Here is a 26,783-nt window from a genome sequence, read left to right on the forward strand (position 1 = left end):
ACTGTGCTGTGCTTGAGCCTGGCAAGTGGCAGGCGACATTATCTAGGTTACACAGTATAGTCGACTACAGAATGATGTTCTACTTTTCACAGGCAATTATTTGCCTGGAGTGGTAGGCTGTGCCGCATCACACGGGCTGAGTTCACAAATTATAGCATTGTCCCAACCAATGCTCACAATCGACACGCTTAATTGCGTGATAGACGGCACAACTATAGCGCTCCGGTCAACCGATAGCTTCTGAGGAGTGGAACATCATTCTGTAGTCGACTATGCATACCCACACACACCGATACGCTTTGTACAGTATTGCGGCACAGCCTACTCTCAGGCGCTTACTGGTGGTGCCATCTAGGAACAATAAAATCCTCTATATGTCCGCGGCTGGCAAAACACCAATATGGGCGATAATTAAACATTCTATCATGAAAACCGCAGTGGTAAACTTGAAAACAATCTCAAACAAGCGGCTAACGTGTGCATGTGAAGAATGTGAAGGACTTTTCCGTGTAATCGCACAGCATTTTCAGTCTCCCAAGTACGCTGGACCCGTGCAAATATTTACTCAACCGCTCACCTTCAGTGAAGTGCTAGCTAGTTCCTGGTCAGTTAACCGCTTCCCGCTCAGCGGGGTCGACTACTCTGATTTCATCGTAAACAATAGCATGTTGCATGCTAAAATAATTTACATATACGAGTAAAAATATGTATATGTATAATCGTTAAACACGAACGTCCGGGGCAAAATATTTTACCCTTCCATCATATCCTTCCTCGTCGCTCTCAGGACCAGCCCATCCTCATTCCTTATTCTCGACCGTTCAGACATGCTGACACGAGGCGACGGTCACCATGTTCTCGGTTTAGCTGGGAGAAATGTTCAGCGTATACGTACGGTGCACCGGTCAGCGGAGGCGTCTGTGTACTGTACCGCGATCGACACCGCGCCGGGGCGGCCGCAGAGGCACCCCGCCAGTCACGAGCGCCCGGCCCGGCCGGCCACAGCATGGGATGCATGAGGCGGCGACTCCGCCCGAGCGAGCGCCGTCGTTTGCATAGATGCCATCGGCGGTTCGTGCTGCATGCATCAGTCCCTGGCAGGCCAGTCCGCTGCAGTAAACAATGGGCGGCTTCAGCCTTCAGGCGGACACTGTCGAAATTATGTCTGCATTGCTTTTTTACAAAAAGAAATAGTCCTCCCATCATGGCAGTCTGCAGCAAATGTTTCCGTTAAAAAATCAAAAACTCTTTGTTTCGCTGTTGCATCGGCCTAGCAGTCAGCAGACAGCTGCAATACAGTCAGCAGACAGCTGCAATAGAGGCAACATAATCCACAAAGATATTATGTTATCAAAGTCACAATATGTGTGTTTTAGCGAGATTCAATGTTGCGTTATTTACGTTGGCGAAACCGTATTTGATGTTTCATTTTTTGGGAGCGCACATGACTGTGGGATCCACAAATAGGTTCATTTGATTTACAATGCCCCACTTTTCCGCACGTGTCTGCTGTGCATGCCGTGGGGTCATTGCAAAACACCGTGTATCGCCTAGTGTTCCATCAGTGGCGCATGCGGCAGCGGCGGCCACTCACCATTCCGGGAGGGTCGGGTCGGTGTGCCGCGGCCCCTCAGCCGTCAGTCACCGCGCTCCGGGCGCGTCAGATACGGCCGGACGTGCTCCGCGCCAGCCCCGCCCGCCGTATACGATCGGTAGTACCATGGAAATGCGTGGTCCGCTCGTGGTGATCGCCGCTGGATAGCGGGGGCCCGCCGCCGGCCTCTGGGGGCTCGACAGGTCGGCCGGGGGCGCGGCCGGCCACTGGCCCCAGACAGACCCGATAGCAGGCGCATGACTGTGCATGGGATGGAAATGACGCCGCGCGGCCGATCGGGCGGGCAGACAGCGGCCATTTGCGAGACCGGTTGTAGCCAGCATTTGAATAAAACAACATAGTTTGGTATGCAGTCGTTACACGTTCATTTCACTGATGTGAAACAGTTCGACACGTGCACTCAGCACATCGCGGCTCAGTAGCTCCGGCGCGAGCTGTCACTATTTAACACGACAGCCGACCGCCGAGCTGTCGTTCGCTCGCCACACCACTCACCAGTGACTGCAGCACTCGTGAAACCGGTGAATTGTGTTACGGCATCTGAAGCTTGACTTGAGAACGCTAAATCTGGACTTTTTTAGTCTTTTTAAACTTCTTGTTCATCAAACATTATGCCCAATATCAAATATGCCACTGCGTGCACTTGATATATAGAAATGGCAAGTTATCTAGTAAAATGGCCCCTTTCCTCGTCCCGTCCACTTGAAGCAACTCCTGGGGCCCTGATTGTCCCGCCTGATTGACCAATGCATATTTCTCGCTTAGGTATTTTATTTGTCCACAATAACAATTTGGTGAAAACTTTGCTTGAAGCACGAGTAGCCCATGGAATGTTACCACCTTTCGAAAAGACAAGTTCAAGGTAGGATGTTTCTGAGGGCATTCTCTTTCCTAGCTGAGCGCCCCGTGGCGTACAATTCCCGGATAATCCGTCTCTCTCGTGGTGCTTTCCGTGGTTATCTAACCGATCGACAAACGGTGAGGGTAACCGTTCAGCCGCACAGACTCGCGAGGGCAGGGCGGCGGCCTGACCTTCGGTTTAGTCCGACCGCAACACCTTGAAGTCGTGCCGCGACCATCAACAGTCGGATCAGAACGTTTAACGTACCTACATTTCGAGGAAAGCGGAAAAGCTCTCTTCACACCCGAAAAGGCTCTATCAAGATGCTAAATGCAGCACGAAACTGACCCGATTAGCTTCTGTCAGCTCTATATACAGCTTTCGTTTTCTTGGCATTGCTTCTACGCTAATGCATCTAAAACGCAAAAGCTCGGCTTTGCATATATTTACAATGGATTATCGCCCGTTCAAAGCCGAGCGAGAAGGAATTGGCGTGTGCTTTTCCACTCTCCATATCCATATTCTGTCAATGTTCAGGCCGCCTCCATTCTCACGGAATAAGCTGGATCAACAGTAGGTCACTGGGTACCTAACGGGCGGCCTAGAAGTCCCGCCGAGTGCTGAGTGCTGAGTGACCTGGCGCGCCGAGGGCGTCGGCCTCGCGCGCATAATGCGTGAGGTGCCCGGCTGTGCGCACGTGCAGTGGCAGTGGTGGCGGCGGTGGAGCGCGTGTTGCCAGGTGGGCGCGCGGTGGCGGGGGAGGGGTGCTGGTGACGCTGGGGAGGGGCGCAGGGACGGTGGGGATGGAGATTGAGCCGTGCACATCCACGGCCCACGCGCCGCCCCTCTTTTGTGAGCAGTGCCGCGGGATAATCGCCGTGTACGAGAGCGAACGTCGGTCTGCGGAAACGGTGACACTATGCCGAGAACGCTGAACTCGAGCTGGATGCAGGGACTGAATCGGCACTTGTAGGCACCTGTTGAACAGGTATCATGCGTTGACCCTCTTATTATTAGACATCTGTTCATATTGAACCTATGTAAATCATCTATGCGAACTGTCAATAATGTAGGAGCCGCTAGCTATAGTCATTAGTCATTACCTTTGTGCAGATGATCCGCAATTTGAGTACGTCGGGGACTTCCCAGCAATGGCATCAGACGCTGTCCGTCCCACCAGAAACCCGTCTCGACGATACCAGTGGTCGGTTATAGCGGCGAGTGGGACCACGACCCGTCTCGGCGATACGCAGTGCGTGGATATAGAGGCGGGTGGGTCCAAGAGGCCCATTTATTTACAATATGTAATATTATTTTAAAATATTGTATTGTAAAATTGCATTGTATATTACATATAATATAAAATATCATTTATCTAATTATTTATATAATACATTGCCCACGAGACGTGTGATCATCGGACAGTGGGAACTTAGAAGGTAAGGCTTCACGTCTTGGTCACTCAAAACACATCCATGTAAGCAATGTTTTACAAATAATAAAGTGAACTGGGGACAATTTTAAGTTTAGGTCAATGCTTCGGTTAACGACCCAGTAAACGCGGGACAGTATCATATAATATGTGTTCACTAGAAATTGAGACAAAGTTTAACGGACTGTATCTTCAGTAAAAATGTACCGATTTAAACAAACGAGGCATTATTGTAAAGCGCATTGCACCTGCTGCAAGCTGTAGAGCGTCAACAGATTTGCCTAATCCCCATATGTCTCTTTTTGGACATTTGCTTGGAAGTGTTTTCACATGCTCTGGCACCAGTGGGCCGTGAATTTGGCCAATTCATGGCCGTAACGAAAAACCAGTTGATATTTTCTATGAAATTTAAAGACACCAACATACGTTATAGCCTTCGGCAAAACACATTTCATACTCATTTCTTAAATTTCAGGCGTGGCAAACGGCTTATTGGGCCTCGTTCCAAGTGGAATTTTTACATCGGCCGGGGTCCTCAAGGCGCCCCTTGGTTAGTGTGCTGGCGCGAGGTCGGACCAGAAAACCACCTTCTGGTTACATATGTTGTTCTGCATGAACTTCTAGTACTAAATAATACATTTGGCTCCGAAAGTATCATATTATATAGGACCAGCCTGGAGGAATGAAGTCCAACTGTTGATATGCTTTGAAATGACACATACACCATGGCATCCAGCGTAAGCTTGCATACTGACACTTAAATGGACGTTAGCTCTTGTGTCATCGATAGCATCACTACAGAACACTCCATTGTCTAGTTAATTGCCGCCCTTTAACTAAAAACATAACTTTTCTTCCTTATATAGTTCGACCTTTTTCTGAACTTTTTGGCCCTTTCTTGACCATTGCATATTTACGTCTATTGCCTAATGCTGTTCCCGGTCGCTTCGAGAAATCATTTACGCCGTTTGTAACTCAGCCTAGCCTCAGGTGTGTTATATCTTCTTCGTGTTGGTACAACTGATACCTTACTGATCAGCAGCATTGCGCCGTGAGGTGCCAAAAAGCCCCTCCACGTGCATTTTCGGGGCCCCGACCTTTCCCCAGGTCAATATCTTCACAATAACACCACTTCAGCTTTTCGGACTCCCACACCCACATAGAACTTTCTTTCCACCATGCGGTATGTAACTAAGTTCGACATTATAAGTTTTCATCAGGTATTTGTACGTCCGAGACTCTCCCATTGACGCACTATTTTGGGAAAGCCTGCCAATGGGCTTCCGGTGGTCCTTATTTAAAGCGACCTCCTACGCGACTGTTTTGATCATATCCGTGAAATTTTATGCTCCATATGATGAGAAATGTTCCTTTTATCTCTATGGTAAGTTGCATCGAAATAGCTTGCTTCGCTTTTGGTGTGCAGTTATTCAAAGTTTGTGTCAATTTTTAGTGAACACCCTATAGAGACCTGTGTAACTACCTATGTACTAGTTACGTAGTGGTGACAGTTTCAGAAAGTGCATGTCCAATGTCCGTCTAAATTCCGGAATTTTTTGTCGACTGTCTGTCCAAAAATGTGAAACCCAGCCATTTGTCCAAAAATGTCCGAAAACTACGCAATGATCTACACTCAGCACTGTTGCTTTATTTACTGTGTGCTTTTACCAGACCAGTGCAGAAGTGTTTACCATATCGAGAGCTGAGCGATTGGCACCACATAATGGTTACTGTGCCGAGCCGCGTCGTGCAATAAGGGCCACTACCATATCCAGAGGTATGCATAATGCATATTTGAACTACTGCACCGAGCGGCGGCGTGCAGTGCGGCACAGTAATAGTATCATATGCCGAAGTTTAGTATACTGTGCCGCAGGGCACATGGGTCGCTAGCATCACAACACTTACCTACGTCTGGGGCGCAGGAAGAGATGAGCAATTGTTGACGGATCATATTCACATGCGTCGGGGGCGTCAGGAAAATCTGGGGCGAGGTTGGCGAGCAGGGATACAAGTTCAGCAAGTAACGGATTGGTGCTAAGAAAACAGAGCTTGGGGACGTTCAGTGGGACCGGGAAGTCGGGGTGTCGACGGACAGAGAAACGAATACCTATACGACTACGAGTGATTTACATAGACATCGGAAGAAATGGTTCAGCCGCAGTGCAGAAAAACAGTGAACTTGCGCATATTGAATACAGAAACTGTTCACTCACTGAAACTTTGGGTATATGCGTCTCCCTGAAACATTAGATTGAGTTGATACAGACACCGGCTCATTAGGACGTCTCATAAAACGGTGTCAAATAAATTTAGTTCATTTGCATGCATCTTTTTGCCTCGACACATTCTGACGATACGTCTTTCCAGCATCCATATTAGCCTGAGCTTCAAACCTCATATGGTCCGCCGCTGCTGTGATCTCGGCCCCAGAGGCGGACACTACTGCGCATTAGCGTCCTCGCGGTCTCCGCAGTGGCGCCGGAATGGTATGGCCGCCGGGTGACTGCGCCAGGATTGTATGGAAGCCGCGGCTGACGACAGTGTTCGAATTTCCATCACCTGTCGCCGGGTTCCGTATCGCAGCGTGAGAACGAGGCTCCGGTGGCCGCGGGCGGGCGCTCCCCCGTTCGCCGCGGGCAGCCGCGGGCACGCGAGGAATACCAATATCACGAGGCTGGGTGGTTTATGGGCAGCCGACACGACATGAGGCGTCGCTTAGCGCGACCAACCATCATCAGCAGGCTTTCAACGCAGCTGTCCGCCACACTTTCCTCCAAACGTGCCGTGAAAACGAATTCATCTTTTCAAGTCTGTCCGTCCCGGCTGCAGCTGTTTTTATGGTGGTTGAGGTTCCCTTCAGCCGGCTGTGACTGACTGTGGACGAGTCCAAGTTACCTGGATCGTCTCTTCTTAGAGTCTTCCCTCTGTGCCCTGGTCGGCGACATAAGTTTAAACGGCCCGACATACCGCCTGTATCCGTGCGCGGTACCGCGGTACCGCGGCCACCCGGTACCGAGGACAACCCTCGAGGTCGTAGAAAACCGGGGCCCCGGTGTCCCACATGTGCCTCAGGACACCCCAATGTCTCACCTGTGTGCTTAGAATATCTCGGTTTCCCATCTGTGTCCTTACATTCGGTGTCTCGTATGTCCGTAGAACTGACCATTGCCCTGCACCTGTGTCCTTAGAGCAGCCTGATACCTCACCTGTGTCCGTAGGACACCCCAGTGTCCCACCTGTGTCCTTAGGACACCCCAGTGTCCCACCTGTGTCCGTGCAGGGCACCGGGGCACCTCAGCGCACCGCCGACACATTTGGCTCGCTCAGTCGGATAAATTACCGCGGTCTGAGGCGGCGGCTGCCGCGGCTGGTCGCCCCTCTGATTGGTGCCGGTCCTCTCCGGGCGGCCGGCCGTCGCTCCGCCGCGCCGCCGCGCGGCCGTCAGTAGGCGCCGGGCGGTCGGTGAGGGTTGTGGTGCGGGAGCGGAGCGCTGTTCCGAGTCCCTCGACACCGCAGGCAGCTCCGAGTCCCTCGACACTGAACGGGGAGCGGGGCGTGACGACAGTTCCAGTCCGGCGACACTGCAGGTGAGCGCCGGCCACCGAGGCAGCGCCGAGTGGAGCCTGTCTGCGCAGGTGGAACGTTCATCAAACAGGCAACAGTTTTATTGCCCCATGTGCTTACTGTGTGTCGAGACATTTTACTTTTAGGATGAACGAGACTTTTTTCTTGTCCTATTGATGCCTACTGAGCAGACAAACAGCCAATCATCTTTAGATGATTCAGATGCGAATTTCCCTCAAATTCTTGCTGCCTACATGCCTATGCGTAAGTGCCTTGTACGCAAAAAGCATTTCCAGGCTCCTGCTTTTCCTATAACCGAGTTAATGGGATTCGAGTTCGAATTACGTGCTCCATTAGTTCGGTTCACGTGCAACTGTGCATTGCAGCGCTATTTGGTCGCGTGTCTGGGCTCCTCTGTGCCATGCGCCCTACATGCCTAGTGCACTGCCCTGTGCACAGGGTGCGAGCCAGGGCCTATTGTGCCCCAGCGTGTGGCTATATAGTAACAATAGCGCTAAATCTGTTGGAGCCTCTGCGCCCCTGGCATTGTGATGTTGACAGCTGCCTTTGGTTTGGAGCGTAGTTCCGACGCGTGGTTCAACGGCACAATAGCACGATATGCTGCGTGGTACCGACTAATCTGATTGAGGCATGCAGTACCTGATATATGCGTCTGCATAATGTCTGGTGCTTATATTCAGACTGAGATTTGGAACTGACTGCTCTAATGGTCTACGCTGAATTCAATAGTAAACGAAAAATTACGTTTACTTGTAAATTGCAATGCCGTAAAGGTGCTGATATCAAAATAAGCTATTGCTACACGCAGATGCGCGTGCAAGCAATTTTATCGAGGCAGAATAGTTCAGCGTGGTCTAGCTTAATGTCGTCGGCTAATGGACATCTTTTTCATTTTCGTTAACTGACATTCCTAGAAGTGATGGTTTCCGCTTCAAACTAGTTTTTACTTCCTGTTTAACGTCTATCTATGTCACTATAAGAGGGGAATAGAGCTGCCACATGTTACATATGCATGCCTTTATCGATACGACTTCTTATAAAGCGTTCGTGGCGCCACTGCACCCTAACGCCAAACTTGTCTCATCGTCAAACTTTAAAAAAAAAAAACATTGGATAGCTCACTTTTTGAACGGAGGATTGTCGAATGTATCTATTAATGAGCCCCCAGAGTGGCATGCCCATGCCCTTGTCTGGCCGGTCCGGTTAATTATGATAGTCGGTGAACCGAGGGCGCGGCCGGAACGCCTGATCAAAGGCAGTGCCGGCGCAGTTCGGACCGAGACGCCTCCGGCGGTACAGTGGTGGTGTGGCCCCAGTCGTTACCCATCCCTGACGCATGAACAGAGGGGCAGTTTCTAACCACGCGCACCGCCAGCTTCGAGCTCATCAGTCATCAATAATCAGACATGATTGAGTTTTATTCACGATCGATGGCAACACAAGTCAAATTCCTAAAACCAATTCCTAAAACCAATTCCAAAACCAAACCAAAATTCCTAAAATTCCTGGTTTTAGGAATTTGACTTAAGTGTTGCCATCGATCGTGAATAAAACTTTATCAGTCATCGAATGGAAATATGACGACTCAATTTATTGCCTAAGAGAACAATGCACTCCTATCTTCGGAGACACACTGCTAGTAATCATGAGAAGTGATCAGATTGTTAAATTCGAAAATTGGAACGAGGGGTTAAAAGTTTAAATGTGACGAGTCTCAGTGATGGACCATAAGTATAGTTAGGAAAGATTGATTCATGAGCATCATACTGCGTTCACTAGTACACATTCATAGGCCATTGGCGGCTGTTACAGCTCTTTAACATTGTTGAATTTTAGGTTCTTTTTTCTTTCCGCTTTGCTGGTCGTGGGTTTTCTATCTTCTTTGACGCTTGCGCACTTCGTCAAAGCTGGTTTGCGAACAGAGGAACAAACACGATTACAAGCTTGAAAGCTTTGTCAGCCGCCCTCGCTAGTTCTGAATCACATCGAAGCGTAGGCGGCCGCGCTGAAGTTGAAAACCGGCCCAAGAATGAGATTCAAACACTACCAAGCCTCACAACTACAGCAGTGAGTGCGATAAACATCGCAACCGTTCGGCCTCGGTAGCTGGTCAAACCAGCGGCTCCACCGCGATCCTTCGAGGGCGGCAGACGAACGTGTTGGGTCCCCGCTTCACCGCCGTCCCGCACCGTGTTTGCGGCTGGTCCGTCCGGCCCGTCACAGCACAAAAACGGCACCTGTGCGGGGGGCGGCCGGCGGTATATACACCGTGTCCCGCCCGGCTGCCGGGTGGGGGCCGACCTTGTCTGCTATGTCCTCAGCTGCTCGCCGTATTGTCTGCTATGTCCTCAGCTGCTCGCCGTATTGTCTGCTATGTCCTCAGCTGCTCGCCGTATTGTCTGCTATGTCCTCAGCTGCTCGCCGTATTGTCTGCTATGTCCTCAGCTGCTCGCCGTATTGTCTGCTATGTCCTCAGCTGCTCGCCGTACTGTCTGCTATGTCCTCAGCTGCTCGCCGTATCGTCTGCTATGTCCTCTGCAGATGCCCGCCGTATTGTCTGCTATGTCCTCAGCTGCCCGCCGTATTGTCTGCTATGTCCTCAGCTGCTCGCCGTATTGTCTGCTATGTCCTCTGCAGATGCTCGCCGTATTGTCTGCTATGTCCTCAGCTGCTCGCCGTAAGTTCGGCGCGCCCATTCCACTGTCCACCGCGCGGCAATCGCGGTCCATGCAGTCCACTGTCCACTCCGGTGCTTTGGCAGTCGCGCCGCCTCTCAGAGAAAGTGGCACTATCTGCTCCCGGAATCACTGTGCCCTGGGCGGGACAGGACCGGCACCGCCCTGAGCACAGTCTCAGAGGGCCAGGACATCCCCTCTAACAGCGGGTCCATTCGTATAGACTCGGTCCGTCCGCGCAGACAGCGAGTTCGTCCATACAGACAGCGAGTCCGTCCATAAGACAGCGAGCCCGCCCGGCCAGATAGCGGGTCCATTTGCCCAGACAGCGGGTCCATTTGCCCAGACAACGGGGCCGCGGAGCCTCGGCTGTGGCGACGGAAGGAAGTCGGCCGCGGGGTCAGCTCGCTCGTGTATTGTTTTCTTCACGCCAGCCGTGAAGGAATGCGCCCAAAGTCGGGACGGGCTGGCCTCTCGGCTGGTCGGGGAGAGGCAGCGCCGGCCCTACTGCGCAGTGGCCGGGGCCGGGCCACGTTTGGAGCTGCGCCACCGGCCGGGGTCGGCGCTGGGGTCGGGTCGGGTCGGCGCCTGTCCTCCGGAGCCGACAGACCGTGGCGACACTATAGTGACAAGTGGTGCCAGGGAACTGCGCCTGTAAACCGAGATATCGTAGCTTTGGACCGAAGTACTAGCGTTATCTCCTTGGAGCAGCTCTAATTTCCAAGTAAAGTTAATTAGCAGTGATATTGTTTGCCAGACGTCTTTGAAACACCATTATGAACAATTTGAGTATAATAAAACATCAAGTCACCTAACTTGAAAGGCAAAGCTTGTATTGCTGTGTACGAACAATGAAAATTGAAAATATTGAACTGTGCGTGGGCGCTCACGGAAGGACAGAGACAGCCTAACCCCAGTTCACTGGTGCGTTTGTTTGATTTGATCGTCAGTGACCATGGCCACTTCGCAAATTGGTCACTTTAATTCAACAGCGCATCATGTACTAAAAATCTTTTTTTTTCCTTTGCTACGCTGAGGCACAAAATGTGCTGTACTGTTTATTATAGTAACTAATTGGACGACTACTATAGTGCCTAGTCGACATCATGTACTGTTCTGTTGCCTTTATTCGACCATTTAAAATCAACTCATTTGCAAGCTACAGCTAATATCTCGACGTGTATCCTGGCCCGTCCGCTGCATGACCCGCTCAAAAATGTCTTTTTTTATTATACTACCACAGTTTTTCCTCTTTGAACATCATGGGATTCCCTCTTTCACAGCCTTCGTTCAGTTTCAGGAACTGCCTGGCTTATCTCCGCGTCTAGGCGTCTTTAATGGTAGACTTGTATTTATTTCATTCCAGGAATGGAATGGGGGAATTCCACCCGGCTGAATGTCCCGATGGCTTCATCTTCTATCAGTTGACATGGGTCATGTTCAGAGTACCGTTATTGGATCTAACAAACGACCCGCTCTCTGATTAATAAAAAGTCGCGCTCTATATTAGCATTCACCTAAGCATATCTGTCGGACTGTGAACAGTTATTTCATGACCCGCGGGCCTGTCCTCTAATTATAATTGTACCAGAAAGTGCAGGACGGTTTCGAAGTCGCCGGTATTCTCCGAACCAAAGGCGGCGGAGATTCGTTCACGGTTCCCTTTAGTGTCCTCTGTGGAGATAATTGGATGGCTTTGGGGAATTGGTATGCGGCATTTGGTATCGCGAGCGCGGTCCGAGAATATCGATCGGCAAAGCTTCACCAAATATCGAGAGACTCGCTTGATATATAGCTATGAGAATAAAAGTGAAAATCCGTCGTCTAAACCGATATCCATAAAACAAAAAGACCACAAGTTTGTTGATGCTCGTCACTTGTCAGAATTAATGACTTGAGGCTTTCGTACTATTTGAAACTAGAATATATTTATAAGTTGAACATTTTATTGTTCTTTTTTCAGCTGAACACACTTAGACATGTGTATCACCAGCTACCCCAGTTAAACACTTTCTCATACTATTGAAGTATATAAGCGGTCATGACGGGAAAATGCTATTTAGCTATTCAAGTGGTCATGACGGGGAACATGCTCTTTAGCACCTACTCATTTGAGTTTACTACCGCTCAAACATGATAGGGAAGGTGGTTTCACTATGCACAAAAATAGCGATTAGACTAGTGGAACCAATTGTGCATACCTGAGCAGGTCGCTGAGCAACAAAAAGTGTTAACTGACGTAACAAAATGGATAGCTTTAATCGGGAGGGCTGAATGCTAAGCAGTTTCTGTCCGACCGTCTATTAATGGGTGACGGATCATCAGCAATGCACTCTACCGGCTTTGCTAAACATCCCCAATAACTAATCCCAGGTCTCGGTAATCGTCATCTCCAGTTGCCTGTCGGCTGGCGCCCGAAACAGTGACTGAATCGTTATCCATGTCTGGATACGCTACTAGACAGCATTGTCATCCCCCGTCGCAGTGAGTTTTTGACACAGCGACCATCCTGAAAAACACCTTATCACTTGTGGTGCCCGTCATGTATAGACATCGGGCAAAAAGGGCGTTGTCGCCCGCCTCACGCGATACGCTGACTGTTCGTCAGGTCCACACCCCAATTAGGTGTCATGACAGCGGACTGGCTTAGCGGACGGCTCCGAGTTTTAGCGCCAATCTTATTCCATTAGACCATTTCAGTGCATCCGTATCATCCAGTATTACGCATGGTCCTCTTGCCTCTACACAATGACCAATTGTTACAGTCTACATATGTAGTTACGATACAGCCTTGCGGCTATATATAGAGTCTAAATCCAGTAACCTTTGACGAAAATTCACAGCGTCGTCGAAATATTCGAACGCGGAACTGAGTTCCTCCGCCTCTCGGTCCATGTCACCTGAGGAGCTCCACATATGTCCGGCCATATGCGTGCGCTGACAAACAGGTTTTTTGGCGGCCACAGCTGGGAGGCAGGCGGTCGCACGCGGCTCATTGAGGCGGGTCGGCCGGCCGGGCGGACGGGGCGGGGCGGCACTGACCCTCAGAACTGATATACGGCGGTGCACCGGCTCGATGCGATGAGCCAGATCCGGGAGCGGAGAGCGCTCCATGGGCTGGGCAGGACCGGCGGCTGGCCGGGCGCGGCGCCAGAGCTCGGTGGCCGGCAGGGAGGGGGCCTACGGTGGACAGTGTGGCCACAGTGCAGCAGTTTCGACTGTCGGTGCACATACCGTGCAGCGTCCGAACAATGCCCGTAGCGGTGTCACGGGTTGATAGTGGTCACACAGAGGACGTTGTCAGCGCCTGGTTACGCCCTGTGCGCGGCGCTGCGTGTGTGGGCGTGGGGCGGAGCTGCGGAAGGCCGGGCTGAGGACGGGTCCACACACACTGCAGGAGAGTGAGCTGTGACCGGGGAGTGGCAGTGTGTTCCCCCCCCCCCTCCGCCCGGGGCGGTGGCCAGCTCCGCGGCCTCGGGAGGCCACCAGCCCTGCCTTCCACCGCCGGCAGCACGGCCGCCGTCCCCGCTGCCGCGGACAGACTCCGTGTTCCGGGCCTTTGTCGTCTCTGCCGGACGAGGTCGGCCTCCGGAGTGACCGCGGGCGCCCTCGGCCGACAGCCGGTCCCAATCACAGACCCCATCCCCCACAATCCGCTCCCGTTCAGACGCACAAAACAATGGGTATCTGGTGCAGCGGAGAGTGAACCGCCGCAGGGCTTCCGAAATCTCCCACATAAGGCTAACGGCGCTCCTTTGACATTACAGGTAAGCCTCAAACCTTTCGACCAGCCGCTGTCTACAAAACAAAGAGCCCTGACGCGTGGAAGAGTAAACTGTCACCAGGTCGCCGCCATCATCTAATTCACCGGCAGTTTCCTTCTGTAAGAGATTCGCTGTCACAACCCGACCACACAAAGGGCGTCTGTGGTGACAGTCGCAGGGTGATGGGGCCGGGCGGTGGCGGATGCCTGGAACCGGCGCCGCTGTCACCTATCCAGCCGAGCTGCCGCCGGTCCGGGGCGGCCGCTCCCGAACGCACTGGTCTGTCCTTGACGGGAAGGACATCGCCGGCCTGATTGGACCGCCGCCGGAGTCGTCTCATTGGCCGCGCACGCAGCCGGGACGGCCGCACCACGGCTCGGCGCCGACCGGCCGTCTTCCGGAGCCGGGTCACACCCGCTGACCTCGCCGCAGAGCTGTCCGTCTCCGGGAACCAGGCCATCTTTGGCCACTGAGGTGCCAGAGGAACACGGCCCGTAATTAGTTCATCTGTCCTCTACATACCACTTATGCTGGCTTTGTTGTTCTGGTTCTGTCAAATTGTCCCTCGGCTATGGGCCTTTGTTAGAAATCCATTTGGCTCGAGAAGGAAGAATGAAGTGAATATTATGTTCTTTGCTTTAGATACGACATCGTCGTTATAGTCGACTTTCTTTGTTGGAGCGTCGGAACTGTCAAATTATAACACGGAAACGATTGATAAGTGTGACGCGCTCACATTGACAGTTCTCCAAACGCTCATCGTGCAAACTTTGTTTCTTTTTTGCTTTTCGCCTTCTTGAACCACCACTTAACGGTCGTTATGACCGCCGTTGAGTACGACGTCCCAAGACAGTGAACTCCTTCGTCGAAGGACATCATGCGAACAGTACAGATCGTGCTAAAGCTGCAATGAATTTGCACTGTCGCTGTCATTACCGCTGGGCCGTGACGAACAGAGGCGTACGCCATTCTCAGAATGCCGCACGCCAGTCGCGATTTTTAACCACCTCTGCAAAGAATCGCAATATTCCACCGGCTGAGTTGCGGAAGGTGCCTGACATTTGTCACCAGCGCGACGTTTTGTCGGCTGACATTGAATGTACAGCTAAGGCCGGGTTCACACCGGATTCCGGACCGGCAAAATTCCGTCTGCCGGGCCGGAAAAATGGCCAATTCCGTACCGGAAAATTGAAAACTGGTGTGAACCGGCAAATCTGGCAACTTCTTTTGACCGGTCCGGCAGGCCGGAGAGCCAGATTTTCCGGTCCGGCAAGAAGTTGAAATCATCTCAACTTTTGCCTTGCCGGATAGCCACCGTTTGTGATATGAAATTAAGGCACGATGGAAATAATGTTATGTTTCAGCGCTACAGGCCCAATTTAACCAACGGTGCCCTAATAGTCTCGCGATTTTTCACGAGAATATAAAATTCAAGCGTAAATTTGACGGCGTTTCATTTTTATTTCAAAACATTTGCATCTCAAACGGAGTGATAGCTACACTTCTGTTTTTGTATTTCACATGACTCATGGCCTATTCAAATTATAAATTAGTTTTATCGGTTGGAAAATATCCATGAATTTATAATAAGAAAAGATAAATATTATAAGAAAGCGGTGAAAAGGGCAAGTTTGTGGAACAACATTGCGGACGCGCTGGTTGTAGAAGGAGCGGAGCCAGTATCTGCAGAAGAGATTAGCAAGCGCTGGAGCCGGCCGCAGGACAGGTAGCACAATGTACGTATTGCTTATTGCTTAACTTTCGTCGTCTACGAAGTGGAGCCAGCCGAGCAGATTCTGAAATCTACATTCTACAAGACGCGCTGACAACACTTCTCTGCCCTCGATGCCCTCCTACACAAGCACATAGCAGCTCGGGAGGGTGGAGGCAGTTTTGCCATTCAATCGCAAGTAGAAGATTCAGGAAATGCGATGGTACTGAATGCCAAGGATATTATCCCGCGCCCTGTTGGGGATGGGGGTGGGGGTGGGGGTACTTGAAGTGAACCCTCCCTGTGGTTTTTCGCGAATATCTAAAAAACGGCGGCTGTTTTTGGCACACCTTATCATGCATCTTTTCTGCACATGTTGTAAAAATTGTAGACCAAGGTCACTTAAGGTCAGGTCACCAGGTCACTTCAAGTGACCTCACCTCATACAAAGTTTCAACGTCTTCCATTGCTACATCGAGCGACCGACCTCTTTGAAACTGTCAGCGATCGATAAGGGCAGCAATATGTACACAATTTAAATAAATAACTATCTCGTAATTTTGATATCGGTGACCTAAGGTCAGGTCAATTTTGTGACCTCCCCATTATAAGTCGATGGGAGAAAATCGATGCCAAGTTATGCGTTGGCTTGTTGTAAATCGTCGACATTCAACCTGAAAATCGGTGAAATTCGGCTTTCCATGACCTCTGGTGACCTGACCTTTGATTTGACCAAAAAAGTGACCGAATTAATTTCGTCATTATTTTTAACACTCTTTCGAACGCCGCCTTCCCCGTATCGCTACGTGATCCAGGAGCCGAGTTAGAAGGGGGGGGGGTTAACACCCCCCAGCAAGGCGTGGAAATTTAGGACCCCCAGCGGGGCGCGGGTTATGGCGGTAGAGTCAGTGACAGTCAGATGACCGATTTTGAGACCCAGCCATCTACATCAGCAAGCGTAATATCAAGCTCGCCGTCTCTAATGCGCCTTGCCCAGCACTCAATCCCTCTTTGTTCACAAGTGTTTTTAAACCAACAACAGCCAAAGCGCGATTGAAATAAATCAGTGTCTTTTAGTCGATACCTAGCCCTCATGCTGTAAATGTTAAATTGTATTAATGTTGCTAATATACCTACCAGTGAAGGATGGATTATTTTCGGTTGGATGGAACTGCATCAGGGACTTATAAAGCCGTCACACAAGTATGTTCGATTTCAAAATAATTCGCGAGATTTCTTGGTACCTACTTATCGTACTTAGAATGACATCTCCGACTCGACTTTCTGGTTTTCCGGTTCTAGCGACTTTTTTGACATCTAGCGACAATTTCAACATTTTGGTGCCGGCCCGGCAGACGGAATTTTTCCGGACCGGAAAGCCGGTGTGAACCCGGCTTAAGTTCATTGCTCTTCCTGTGAACGGAATATCTGACGTTTGCGCAGAATATATGAGTGATGACATTGAAAGCAAGGTCGGGCCTGTCACCGGGATTACTTTCACGACAAAACCGTAAATCATACTGCGGACCAATTATTCCGCATCTGACACGCATCCCTTGTCGTCGGTCTGTGGTGATCCGGTTTCTGTGCTGTCCTAAACACGCCCGGCCCTGCACTGCTCCGCGGTAAGCTGCTCCGACCGGTGCAGAGGCGGCCGGTCGGTTTGCTCCCCGGCAGGCCGGTCCGGTTTGTGCTGTCCTGTCGTGCCGGCTAGCTGTTGGCTGATTGCTGGTATGCCGAGCTCGGTTTGGGACGCCTCAACAGCTGCAGAGGCTCCCTGCCCTGCCCAGCTCGGCTCTGACGCAACACTGCGTCCACCTCTCGCGCCAAGGTCGCCGATGAGTCGACAAATATCGCGTCTCCGAAGTCCCTGGAGGTTACCGCCCTGGTAGCTGACCAATGGTCAAGCTGACCAGAAACTATCAGGTCGTCGACGCCTGGATGCAGCGAACGACCGCGGAGAGCTCTATCATGTCGGATGGGTTCACGATCCGGGGTGTGCCTCTCATTGGTATTCTCTCGCAGCGCCCCAAAGGCATTTACTACGCTCGGAAGTAATCTCGGATATGGTTGAGTGGGCACTCGTTCAAATTACAGGCCGAAGGAGCGGCATCAGAACTGAACATCTCGACTTTTTATCCGCATTAAGTGTTCTAGTACGTTGTCCCGTTAATAGCTCGGGCGACCTTCTCAGCACCGACGGTCCGCTACCAGTCGCAGATTCGCTGCACGTCTGACACGGCTCTAATGCGGACCGTTCCGTCGCTGAGCGGTACGTGATCTGAGCCCTTCTCGTCAGTCAGCGGTCTGCGGTCGACACTTCGACTTACATCCAACGGGAAACACCGCACTGCGGCACCCCTGAGAACCGACCGCTCAGTCGCCCACGCAGTGTCCCGGCCCGAAGAACTAGAGATGTGAGGGAAAATAATCCCGAAAACCCGCAGATATGAGGGTTTTGTGGGGTAGCTCGCAACTGACAAAAAGAAAAACATTTGGCTAGTTGTGATATTAACTATGAGCGGAGAGCCGCCACTCGCGGGTGCTACCCGGGCCGGCCCGCTGTCGGAGGCATCAGCTGGGCAGCGGCACCAAGCACGCCTGACCCGTGTTCCCAGATCTCAGTGAGCCGCTGTGTTAGCTGGGCGGGACTGCCCGGTATAAGTTCAGTCCGCCACCCCCGCGCCGCCCCGGGACTGCACCTGGTGCTTACCGGACCTCGTGCCGCGGCCGTCTGACGCTCTGACGTCCGTAACAGAGCCACGCGCGCCGCTCACCAGCACTAAAACCGCCACGGTGCCTTAGTTGTCGAAAAGCCAGTAGCAGTTTTCTCAGTACTGAATGAAAGCGAGGCGCTATTTAAGAATAGAAAATGCGCCAAGGTATTTGGGGTTTCCAGAAGCATCCTGGTGTTAACTGCTGGGAATATTTTAGTTACGCATGCAGTAATCCGATTTTAGGATTAACTCTGGAAAAACTCGTTCATTTATGTTCGAAGACCTTCTTATCACAAAGTAGGCGCAACATTGTTTCATGACTGGAAAATATCACCACTGACCACAGTTTAAAGGGACACTCCCACCTTAACATTAGTTTTGAGTTGAGATAGCCAAATTGGTGGCCATGGCCTGCAAATACCGGTTTGGGCACTCACAACATCGACAAATGCTTTAATTCGGAGATATGGAATTTCAAACTTGCAGTTTTCGGATTCTAAGGGGCTAGTGCATTGGTATGCCCCCTTAGAATTTGTGACGTCAGCGGAGATCTAACGATTTTTAAATCTTTTACTAAAACGTTTGGTAGCACGCGGTGGTATATGATGCTTTGCGCGCAACAAATGCCGCACTTTCAAATAAAGTCGCTAGGAACAGCGGAGATCCCAAAAAGTAAACAAAAGTAAAAGTCTAATATCTTGAAAACCGGTGAATATTTTTCGATGAAATTTGGTAGATATTCGTTTTCGCTCTTTCTGAACCGAGCGACATCACTTTCGTGCCAATTCATTAACTTTTTTGAAGGTGGGAGGGTCCCTTTAACCAGGTGGAGCTGCTTTATGCGTCAGGCGTCTGTTGTCACTAAGCGTAGACAAAGACAGCAAGCAGCCTTCGAATTCCGGTGATAATTCGAAGGTAATCAACTAATTGCCAAATATAAATAATGAAGCCGTTGCGCTAACAATTAAAGTTGTTAGGTATTGCTTATCTGCGCTCGGCACTTTTCGATCGTAAGGGAAAAAAAGCATAACACTTCAATGTTTTATTTTGTTCCCGGTAATCAGTTTTTAAACATTTTTATTCTTAGGCGATTTTTGCACTTACAGTCTGTAAGATTACTTGTTTCACAGGCCAACATTTATACAGGGCCATTGATCAATAGGTCAAATGGTACGGATCAGGTGTCAGATGGTATGTGTTGCCGGTAAGAGGCCACCCGAGTAGTCAGTATACCTACAGTCCAGTGAGACCGGGGGACATGAGTCGCAACCTGAGGGTAGAGAATGAGGATATATAGACTCATAGAGCAAGCTGAAGTACTGACAGTGTACCATACTCACACATATATCATAATGGTGGGCTGAGTCGATCGCTTCAGACACGGAGAAAGTATGGAAGGAGAGTGTGGGCTGATGCGACATACCGATCGAGGCTCGGCGGCTGCCTCAAGGCTGAGTGCGGTCACCAGTGTTATTGGAAGTTCCTGTGCATTCCCAGTAACACCTGTGGTTTGCGGTCTAGGTACGTGGTTTCAGGCCGCAAAAGATGTGATGGAGGTATTCCAGGTACACAGTTCAAAACGAACAGATGCCCACAAAAAGTTTGACGGCTCACAGAAAAAAAAAATGTATTCGGTAGGTGTATGATCTGTTTGTTTTTTAGCAGATACAGAACGGTCGTTGGAGACATATTTTAATGAGACAGAAGACAAACTCTCCGTCTCCATTCCAGCGTTACATAATGGCATTCGAACGAATGATGCAAACGCTACGACAGGCTGTCTGATTCTATAGTCAGATCAACAGGCAGTGTAAGCGTTCCGCGATGCATTTGAAGCGACTCTGGAGTGTTCGAGTCCTTGCCTCGCTGTCTCTGCATATCGGCACTCGAGGCCCCCGGACGTATTTTAGGTGTGGGTCTGATCGACTGAGATCAGAGAATGGATGCCTTTGTTCTGCCCCGAATAGCATGGTGTTGGCCGCCTCATGTTTTAGGGACGAGGCGGGGACTGATTAGGGGTGCATCGTAGTAGAACGTGTACGTCGTACGGTGCATCAAGCGTGTGCTGATGCGATGTTCTCAGTACCAGTGGCGACCAAAAGTGGTGGCAACACGTCAGTTTCAGTGATACGGACCGTATCCGATTTGTACCTCTATGGCCTCTGCCATTTTAGTATTACATCTGACCTCTGACCTTTGGTCCCTGACCTCTGATTGGTATGTGTACCTTCTGTCCTCTGACCCTCTACCTCTCTGTATACCCTCTAGTCCCCCTGAGTGTCTGACGTGCTGCCGGCGCCGTTCCAGGTCAGGTCACCACTCGGTATGTCGGTGGCTCTCCAGGTGGGCGGCGCGCCACTGCCGGCCGGCGGCGGCTCCGGCTGGCCGGCCGAGCGGCGCGCGTGCCGCGCCGCCGGCGGGCAGCAGCGACGCGCGCCGGCCCCACCACCCGGCCGACGGTTCTCGCTCATCACCCTAGTGAATGTGATCCACTCGGACCGGGCCGTGTTCGGGACGCACTCGGGGCCGGCGCCGCCGACGACACCGTCACCGCCGCGGCAGCGCCACAAGGCGGACAGCGTCGGCACCTCAGGTGAGCGCGCCGGAGCCGGGGAGTATACGGCACTCTGCCGGTCCCCGGGTACCCCGCTGGACGCGACCCTCTGCCGAACCCCGGGCACTCACAGCCAACGCGGCGCAGGGTAGGCGCGGAGACGGGTAAATAACGTGCCTAATTGATATTCTAACCTAATGCAAACTTTCATCCTTTTGTTGTTCAGTTACGTCTTAACAAAAGCAGTCCTTTATTTATTTTACTTACTTTGCAGCAAGGGGTGATTAAGAACTCTTACCCAGTCAACACTTTTCCTGGACTTCGGATGTGCAATTTGTGACAGACATTTTGTGTTACAAGCATTAAGTCTAGACGCATTGACATTATCTTGGTGGGTATAATCACATATACATACCTGAAAACATATGCTATTTGCGATTGCACTTCATAGTTCCACACAGGTGTGTGGGTGATGGCTATAAAACGTGTCAGGAATTAGGTACTGTACTTCGCACTAGTGTCAAGCCCCGTTATTTTTCCTGGAGTGGATATCCCCAGTCGAGCGAGCAGGTTTTGAATTGTTAGCTAGACACATATGTACGACAGACGTCCAACATGGTCCCTCTATTTACATACATACATACATACATAAAGGTTTATTTGACCACGTGACAGTCAACGACTGGTAAAAAGGCCGTACATGAGCTGTGCAATGGTGGCACCACATGAAGAAGTGAAAAGCATCACAACAATTAAAAACACAGTGCATTTCAAAAGAGCTCCGAACATATCTACGTGGGGATCACATCCTGTTCATTAGATCTATGAGTACAGGCACAGTGGACTTTTTATACCGCTCAGTTTTGGCCCGCGGTACGACAAACTTTCGCTGCCGGCGCAGAGGGCGCCTCACATTTGCCAGCTGCTCGCCCGGGTACAGTGGGTGGGCGGGGTTGGCGAGGATGTCGGCCGCCAGCTTGCAGAGGACAGCATCGCGACGCTCGCTCAGAGTCTCGAGGTTGAGGAGCTGGCAGGCAGAGGCGTAGTCGGTGTAGTTTTCGTATCCTATCATGCTTTTGCAAGCTCTTTTCTGAACTTGCTCGATTGCTTGTGCTTGTTGCTGTGTCAGTCCCGTGTGCCACAGTTGAGAGCAGTATTCCAGACATGGACGAATGAAGCTGATGTAGACGGCGCGGATATCGCTCAGATCTGCATGGAACTGACGGAGGACTGTGAGCATGAACAGCCTGCGAGAGGCGTTTTTTGTGATATGATTTGTATTTGCCGTCCACTTTAAGTCAGAAGTAATATGGACTCCGAGAAGTTTCATGGTAGAGACGACAGGTACTGGCTCGTTGTTAATGATTACTGCGCCGTCCATATCCGTGTTGTGAGAGAAGTTGCAGATGAGTATATGACACTTTTTTCCGTTGATCTTCATGAGATTGTTCTCTGACCATGTTTCCAGAGTGGATGCGGCCGTCTGGGCTTTCTGAAGGACAATGTTTGCATCTCTTGCAGGAGACAGGATGCCGATACTGAGGTCGTCCACATACTTCCATCGATGATCTTCGGTAACTGCGCAGTCATTTATATGAGCCAAAAATGCAATCGGGGCGATTTTTGTCCCTTGGGGCGTTCCACACGTGGAAGTGAGCTCTGATGAGACAGGATTCGAGCCACCAAGTCGAACGACCTGTTTCCGCTCGTTGAGGAAGCTGGCTACTGTAGGCACGATGGAGGGACGAACTTGCTGGTCCAGTAGTTTCCTGAGCACGACATCATGGCTAACCAGGTCGAAGGCCTTGGAAAAATCGATCGCCAGGATGGCCGCAGCGTTTGAAGAGCTGTCTGTGTTCTTAGCCAGGAAGTCATATAGCGAGATCAGGTAATGTACTGTAGAGTAGCCTGGCCTGTTTCCGAACTGGTGTGGGTCAAGTGATGGGGTAATGTCAGCCATGATCCAGGTTGTCAAAAATCCTTCAAAGATTTTGGAGAAGAGCGGGGTGAGTGAAATGGGTCTAAGATCGTTGAAAGAGGTTGGAGGGTTGACCTTGGGAATGGGGGTGATGAAGGATAGCTTCCAAGCAGACGGAAATTTTCCGGAGGATAGCGAGGAGTTGAAGATGTGAGTGAGTGGCTGCGATAATTCGAAGGCAAACTCCTTGACCAGCCGTGCTGGTAGCTCATTCGGTGTGGTGGAGATGTTGGAGCGGATGCTGCTCAGTTCCCTCTGGACGTCAGCTCGTCGGATGACCGGTGGGGGTGCGTCCGCCGGTAGGTAGGCAGGGAATTCCTCCAGGTTGAGTGCCGGCAGCTGGGATGAGATAGATGCGAAGTGCTGGTTGACCGCTTCCGCCAGCGCCCCACCAGTCTCATACTCAGCGAAGTTTAGCTGTTCGTTCTTTACTCGGCCGGTCAGACTCTTGATTTGACGGTACCAAGTAGCCGGCTTTGCTGTCCTCATTCCTCGTATTTTCCTGTCGTAGAATTCCGCCTTGGCTTTGCGGCACAGATGAGTGGCCTTATTTCGTAGATGTCGCCACCGGTCGGACATGCCCTCGAGTCGGAAAACTCTGTGCTTCTGGGCAATGGCGTGTCGGACGGTGGCGGTGATGTGAGGCTTCCCTCGATGTCGCACTGGCAATGTCTTGGTAGGCAGAAACCGGTCTAGAGCAGTGGAGAGCGTTGACTGCAGCACCGCCACCTGTTCATCGGGGGAAGACGCCTCATATACGGGGGTCCAGTCATGTGCTGTGATCCACCTGCCGAATGCTCTAACTCCCGAGTCCGGCAGCATTCGCACGGTCGTTCGTTCCCTCGGTGTCGGCTGGATGGTGCGCGGTCGAGCGTGCACGATGACGTGCTTGGAGCGCCCGAGGGGCGACAGCATCACAGGCTCGTGATAATAGTCACCCAGATCGGTCAGGATGAGGTCCAGAACTGAGTCCCCGTGCGTGGCAAGGCCCTATATACCAGGTAGGGTCGTCCGGCGATTCTACCTGATCGTGACGTCAGCTCGTGACGTCATCTGGGGGCAAGTCTTAAAGTCCCGTTTAAGTCCTATGCAAATGGGCGATTTTTAAAGCTCTGTAGAGCAAACTCTGCTAAAGCTAGCACAAAACTAAGTGCATCATCGGAAAGCCGAGACATTTTTCTTCGAATTATCTAGGAAGCGTTTTTCACTAAACCCATTAGTTTTTCCGAAAATGCGTAAAAAAGCCCCCATGCCTCGGCAGCCTCCCTTCCGCCGGCCGCCGCGCCGCCGCGGTAGTGTAGTGGTTAGGATGCTTGCGCCGTAATCCAAAGATCGTGCGTTCGAATCTAGGCGCGGGTCGTACTTAAATCGAAATTGCAAGCAGATTATGTGTTTTTTCTTGATAAATCACTTATATTACAGCTAACCGTTCATAAAACTATCGATAACAATTGACTGAAACCCAAAATGTAGATTACATTCTAATAAAACAAATTCAAATATGGCGGCCGTTGCGCCAGGCTCCACCCCCGACTCCGCCCCTTCGTGTGACGTCATCTGTGCACCTGGACACACAGGGAGATAGGGGACGACATGGGCCTGGTGCGTGGGGGCTGTTACAATTTGATGCAAACCATTGAGCCGGCAGAGGGACTCAACTGGAAAGCTGTTGAAATCACCGCAGATGATAAATCGAGGGCAGTCATACAGGGTACGGAGCTCATCAATGGCGAACTGAAGGTGCTCCTCGTATTTCACTCGCAGCTCTGCACACGAGCCTGGTGGGAAGTAGACTGTGGCGATGCAGATATTAGATGAACCTGCCGGAAGGTGTTTAGGCCGTAATTGAAGCCATATCACTTCAACGTCTTCCTCAGAGGGTTGGAGGCTATTCAGTAGCTTCACTGGAATAGACTGTCTGACGTAGCAGCCGACGCCACCTCCCCGACGATGCAGTCTGGGTCGCTGAAAGAAGCTGAAGCCGGGGAAATTTGCCTTGTCCTGATCGACCTGCCAGACTTCCGAGATGCAGACAACGTCAGGGGCATACTCCAGTATGTTCGCGTATAGCTCGTCCAATTTATTGTTGAGTGACGTGGGGTTGGTCAGGAAGATGGCAGGTGCTAGCTGTTTCCCTGATCCCAGTACCCTGCGAGTCTCCGCGATGCTGAGTCGGGCTGGGACCGTGATCGTTCGCTGTTGGTATCCTGCATCTCTAATGGCGATGGGACGGGGCCGCCGGTTAGATCCACAAATGGCACGGATTGGCTGATGTGAGCGGCGGACCAAATGTGTCAGGCGCGCTGGGAGACTGCTTCGGATGGTCTGGGCGATTTTGCTATTCGCACCACCCCTCACCCTCTCACGCACCGCTAGAAGGTAAGCCCGGTCGTACGTGTTGTCAGCTGGCTTTCCACTGATGTATGAATGACCGATGCTCAGAGTGTGCCGGGGCAGACATCGGTTGGTTTCACCACGTGAAGGGTGGCGCTCTACACGGCGGGACCCACTGGCCCCAACGCCTTCCTGCCGGCTGCTGTCCGCTGGCAGGCCCGGCCCATCCCGGGGTTCAGCCGTCCGGTCTCGTCCTGCATGGGCGGGTCCACGACAGACGTCCAACATGGTCCCTCTATTTGCTGATTTCGTATTAGAAACGTGTCACGCCGAAAAGCAAATAGCTCAGGGTATACGGTACGGCGGGCGCCTCACTGGACCCGAACACAGTGAGCCATCCCAAAAGGCTTTATTGCAAGACTAAGCTCCCGCCATTTTATATCCCACTAAGATCGCCCCACCGCATTCGGCTTAGCCATGTCTTCCATTTGCATCATCTCCACAACGTGCTAACATCAATGAAAAATAAATATGCTTTCAGCCGAGTGTTGATACCTAAGCGAAGACAGATTGTTGAGTGACTACGGAAGTTTTTTTTTGGCATGACTATAACTAAGTATTTGAGACAACAAAAGAACATTACCTCCTCTGGTGCATGTATGAATCAAGAGAGCCGAATTGGACGTCGCTGAAGTAAAAGGCACCGTTTGCGCGCTTACATGTAGCAGCACGGGTACATCACTGAGATTCTCCCACGCGGTGGCGGCCGTGACGGACACCTCGTTACGGGCCGCCCTCCGTCACATACCGATGTGATGACGTCATGCGCCGGATACGCACGCGCGCACGGGCGGCGGGGTTGTGCGTGAGACGTGAGAAATGGAGGACCAGTCACGTGACCTGCGACGAGATGACGTCATCTGTGGCGACCAGTGGAGTCGGAACGTGCAAGGAGGTAAACGATCGGACAGACAGACATATAGGCAGTCACAGACAGACAGGCAGAGGCTGACTAATGACTATGTATGATCTCTGCTTCTCTTCATTACCATAGCCTACGCGTGTACCGACTTGGACGGTAAATCTGCACCTTTTGGCGTTTAATCGGGTGTCACCAGCCTGCACTGACTAAAGCCGTGAGTCAGCCGTGCGGGATGAGATCGGCTGAGTGTGGACGGGGAGGGTTAGAGCGGCTCTACGGTATCCTCCGGACAGTAACGGACCGTCTGACACCCAGTGGCGGCCGCTGAGACCAGGCGAAGGACGGGCGAGCTGCACAGCGCCCGCCGCCGCAGCGCTGCAGCTCGACAGCTAACAGCGGCGACAGCTCCGTGCGGTTACCGAACTGTGTCGCCTGGCTAGTGGATCTAATAATTTCGCTGGATTAATATGAGCTTTAAACTTGATGCAAAGCAAAGCCAATTACTTGAATGATACTTGTGCTGTGGTTTGGTTAGTATTAGTTAAACAATTGCACTCAAATTGAACTTGGCGCTCATTGCGCGATCAGCTCCGCCGCCGCAGTCGGCCCATGTCGCCGCGCTGTCCCCGACCACTGCGGGTCCCAGTCGGCG

General features: G+C 51.4%; 1 protein-coding gene across 1 annotated transcript in view; it reads left to right on the forward strand.

Moving 5' to 3' along the window:
- The first annotated feature begins 7,323 nt into the window (after positions 1–7,323).
- LOC122387456 (GTPase-activating protein skywalker-like) overlaps positions 7,324–26,783 on the forward strand; it is a 31,557-nt gene continuing 12,097 nt past the window's right edge. Inside the window, exons 1-2 of the mRNA XM_043377707.1 lie at positions 7,324–7,478; positions 20,651–20,936. Of these exons, the coding sequence (XP_043233642.1) occupies positions 20,669–20,936 (268 nt within the window). The 5' untranslated portion in view covers positions 7,324–7,478; positions 20,651–20,668. The remainder of the gene's footprint in view (positions 7,479–20,650; positions 20,937–26,783) is intronic.

Source organism: Amphibalanus amphitrite, unplaced genomic scaffold (assembly GCF_019059575.1).
Source record: "Amphibalanus amphitrite isolate SeventyFive unplaced genomic scaffold, NRLGWU_Aamphi_draft 000001F_arrow, whole genome shotgun sequence".
In the NCBI taxonomy this organism is placed as follows: Eukaryota; Metazoa; Arthropoda; class Thecostraca; order Balanomorpha; family Balanidae; genus Amphibalanus; species Amphibalanus amphitrite.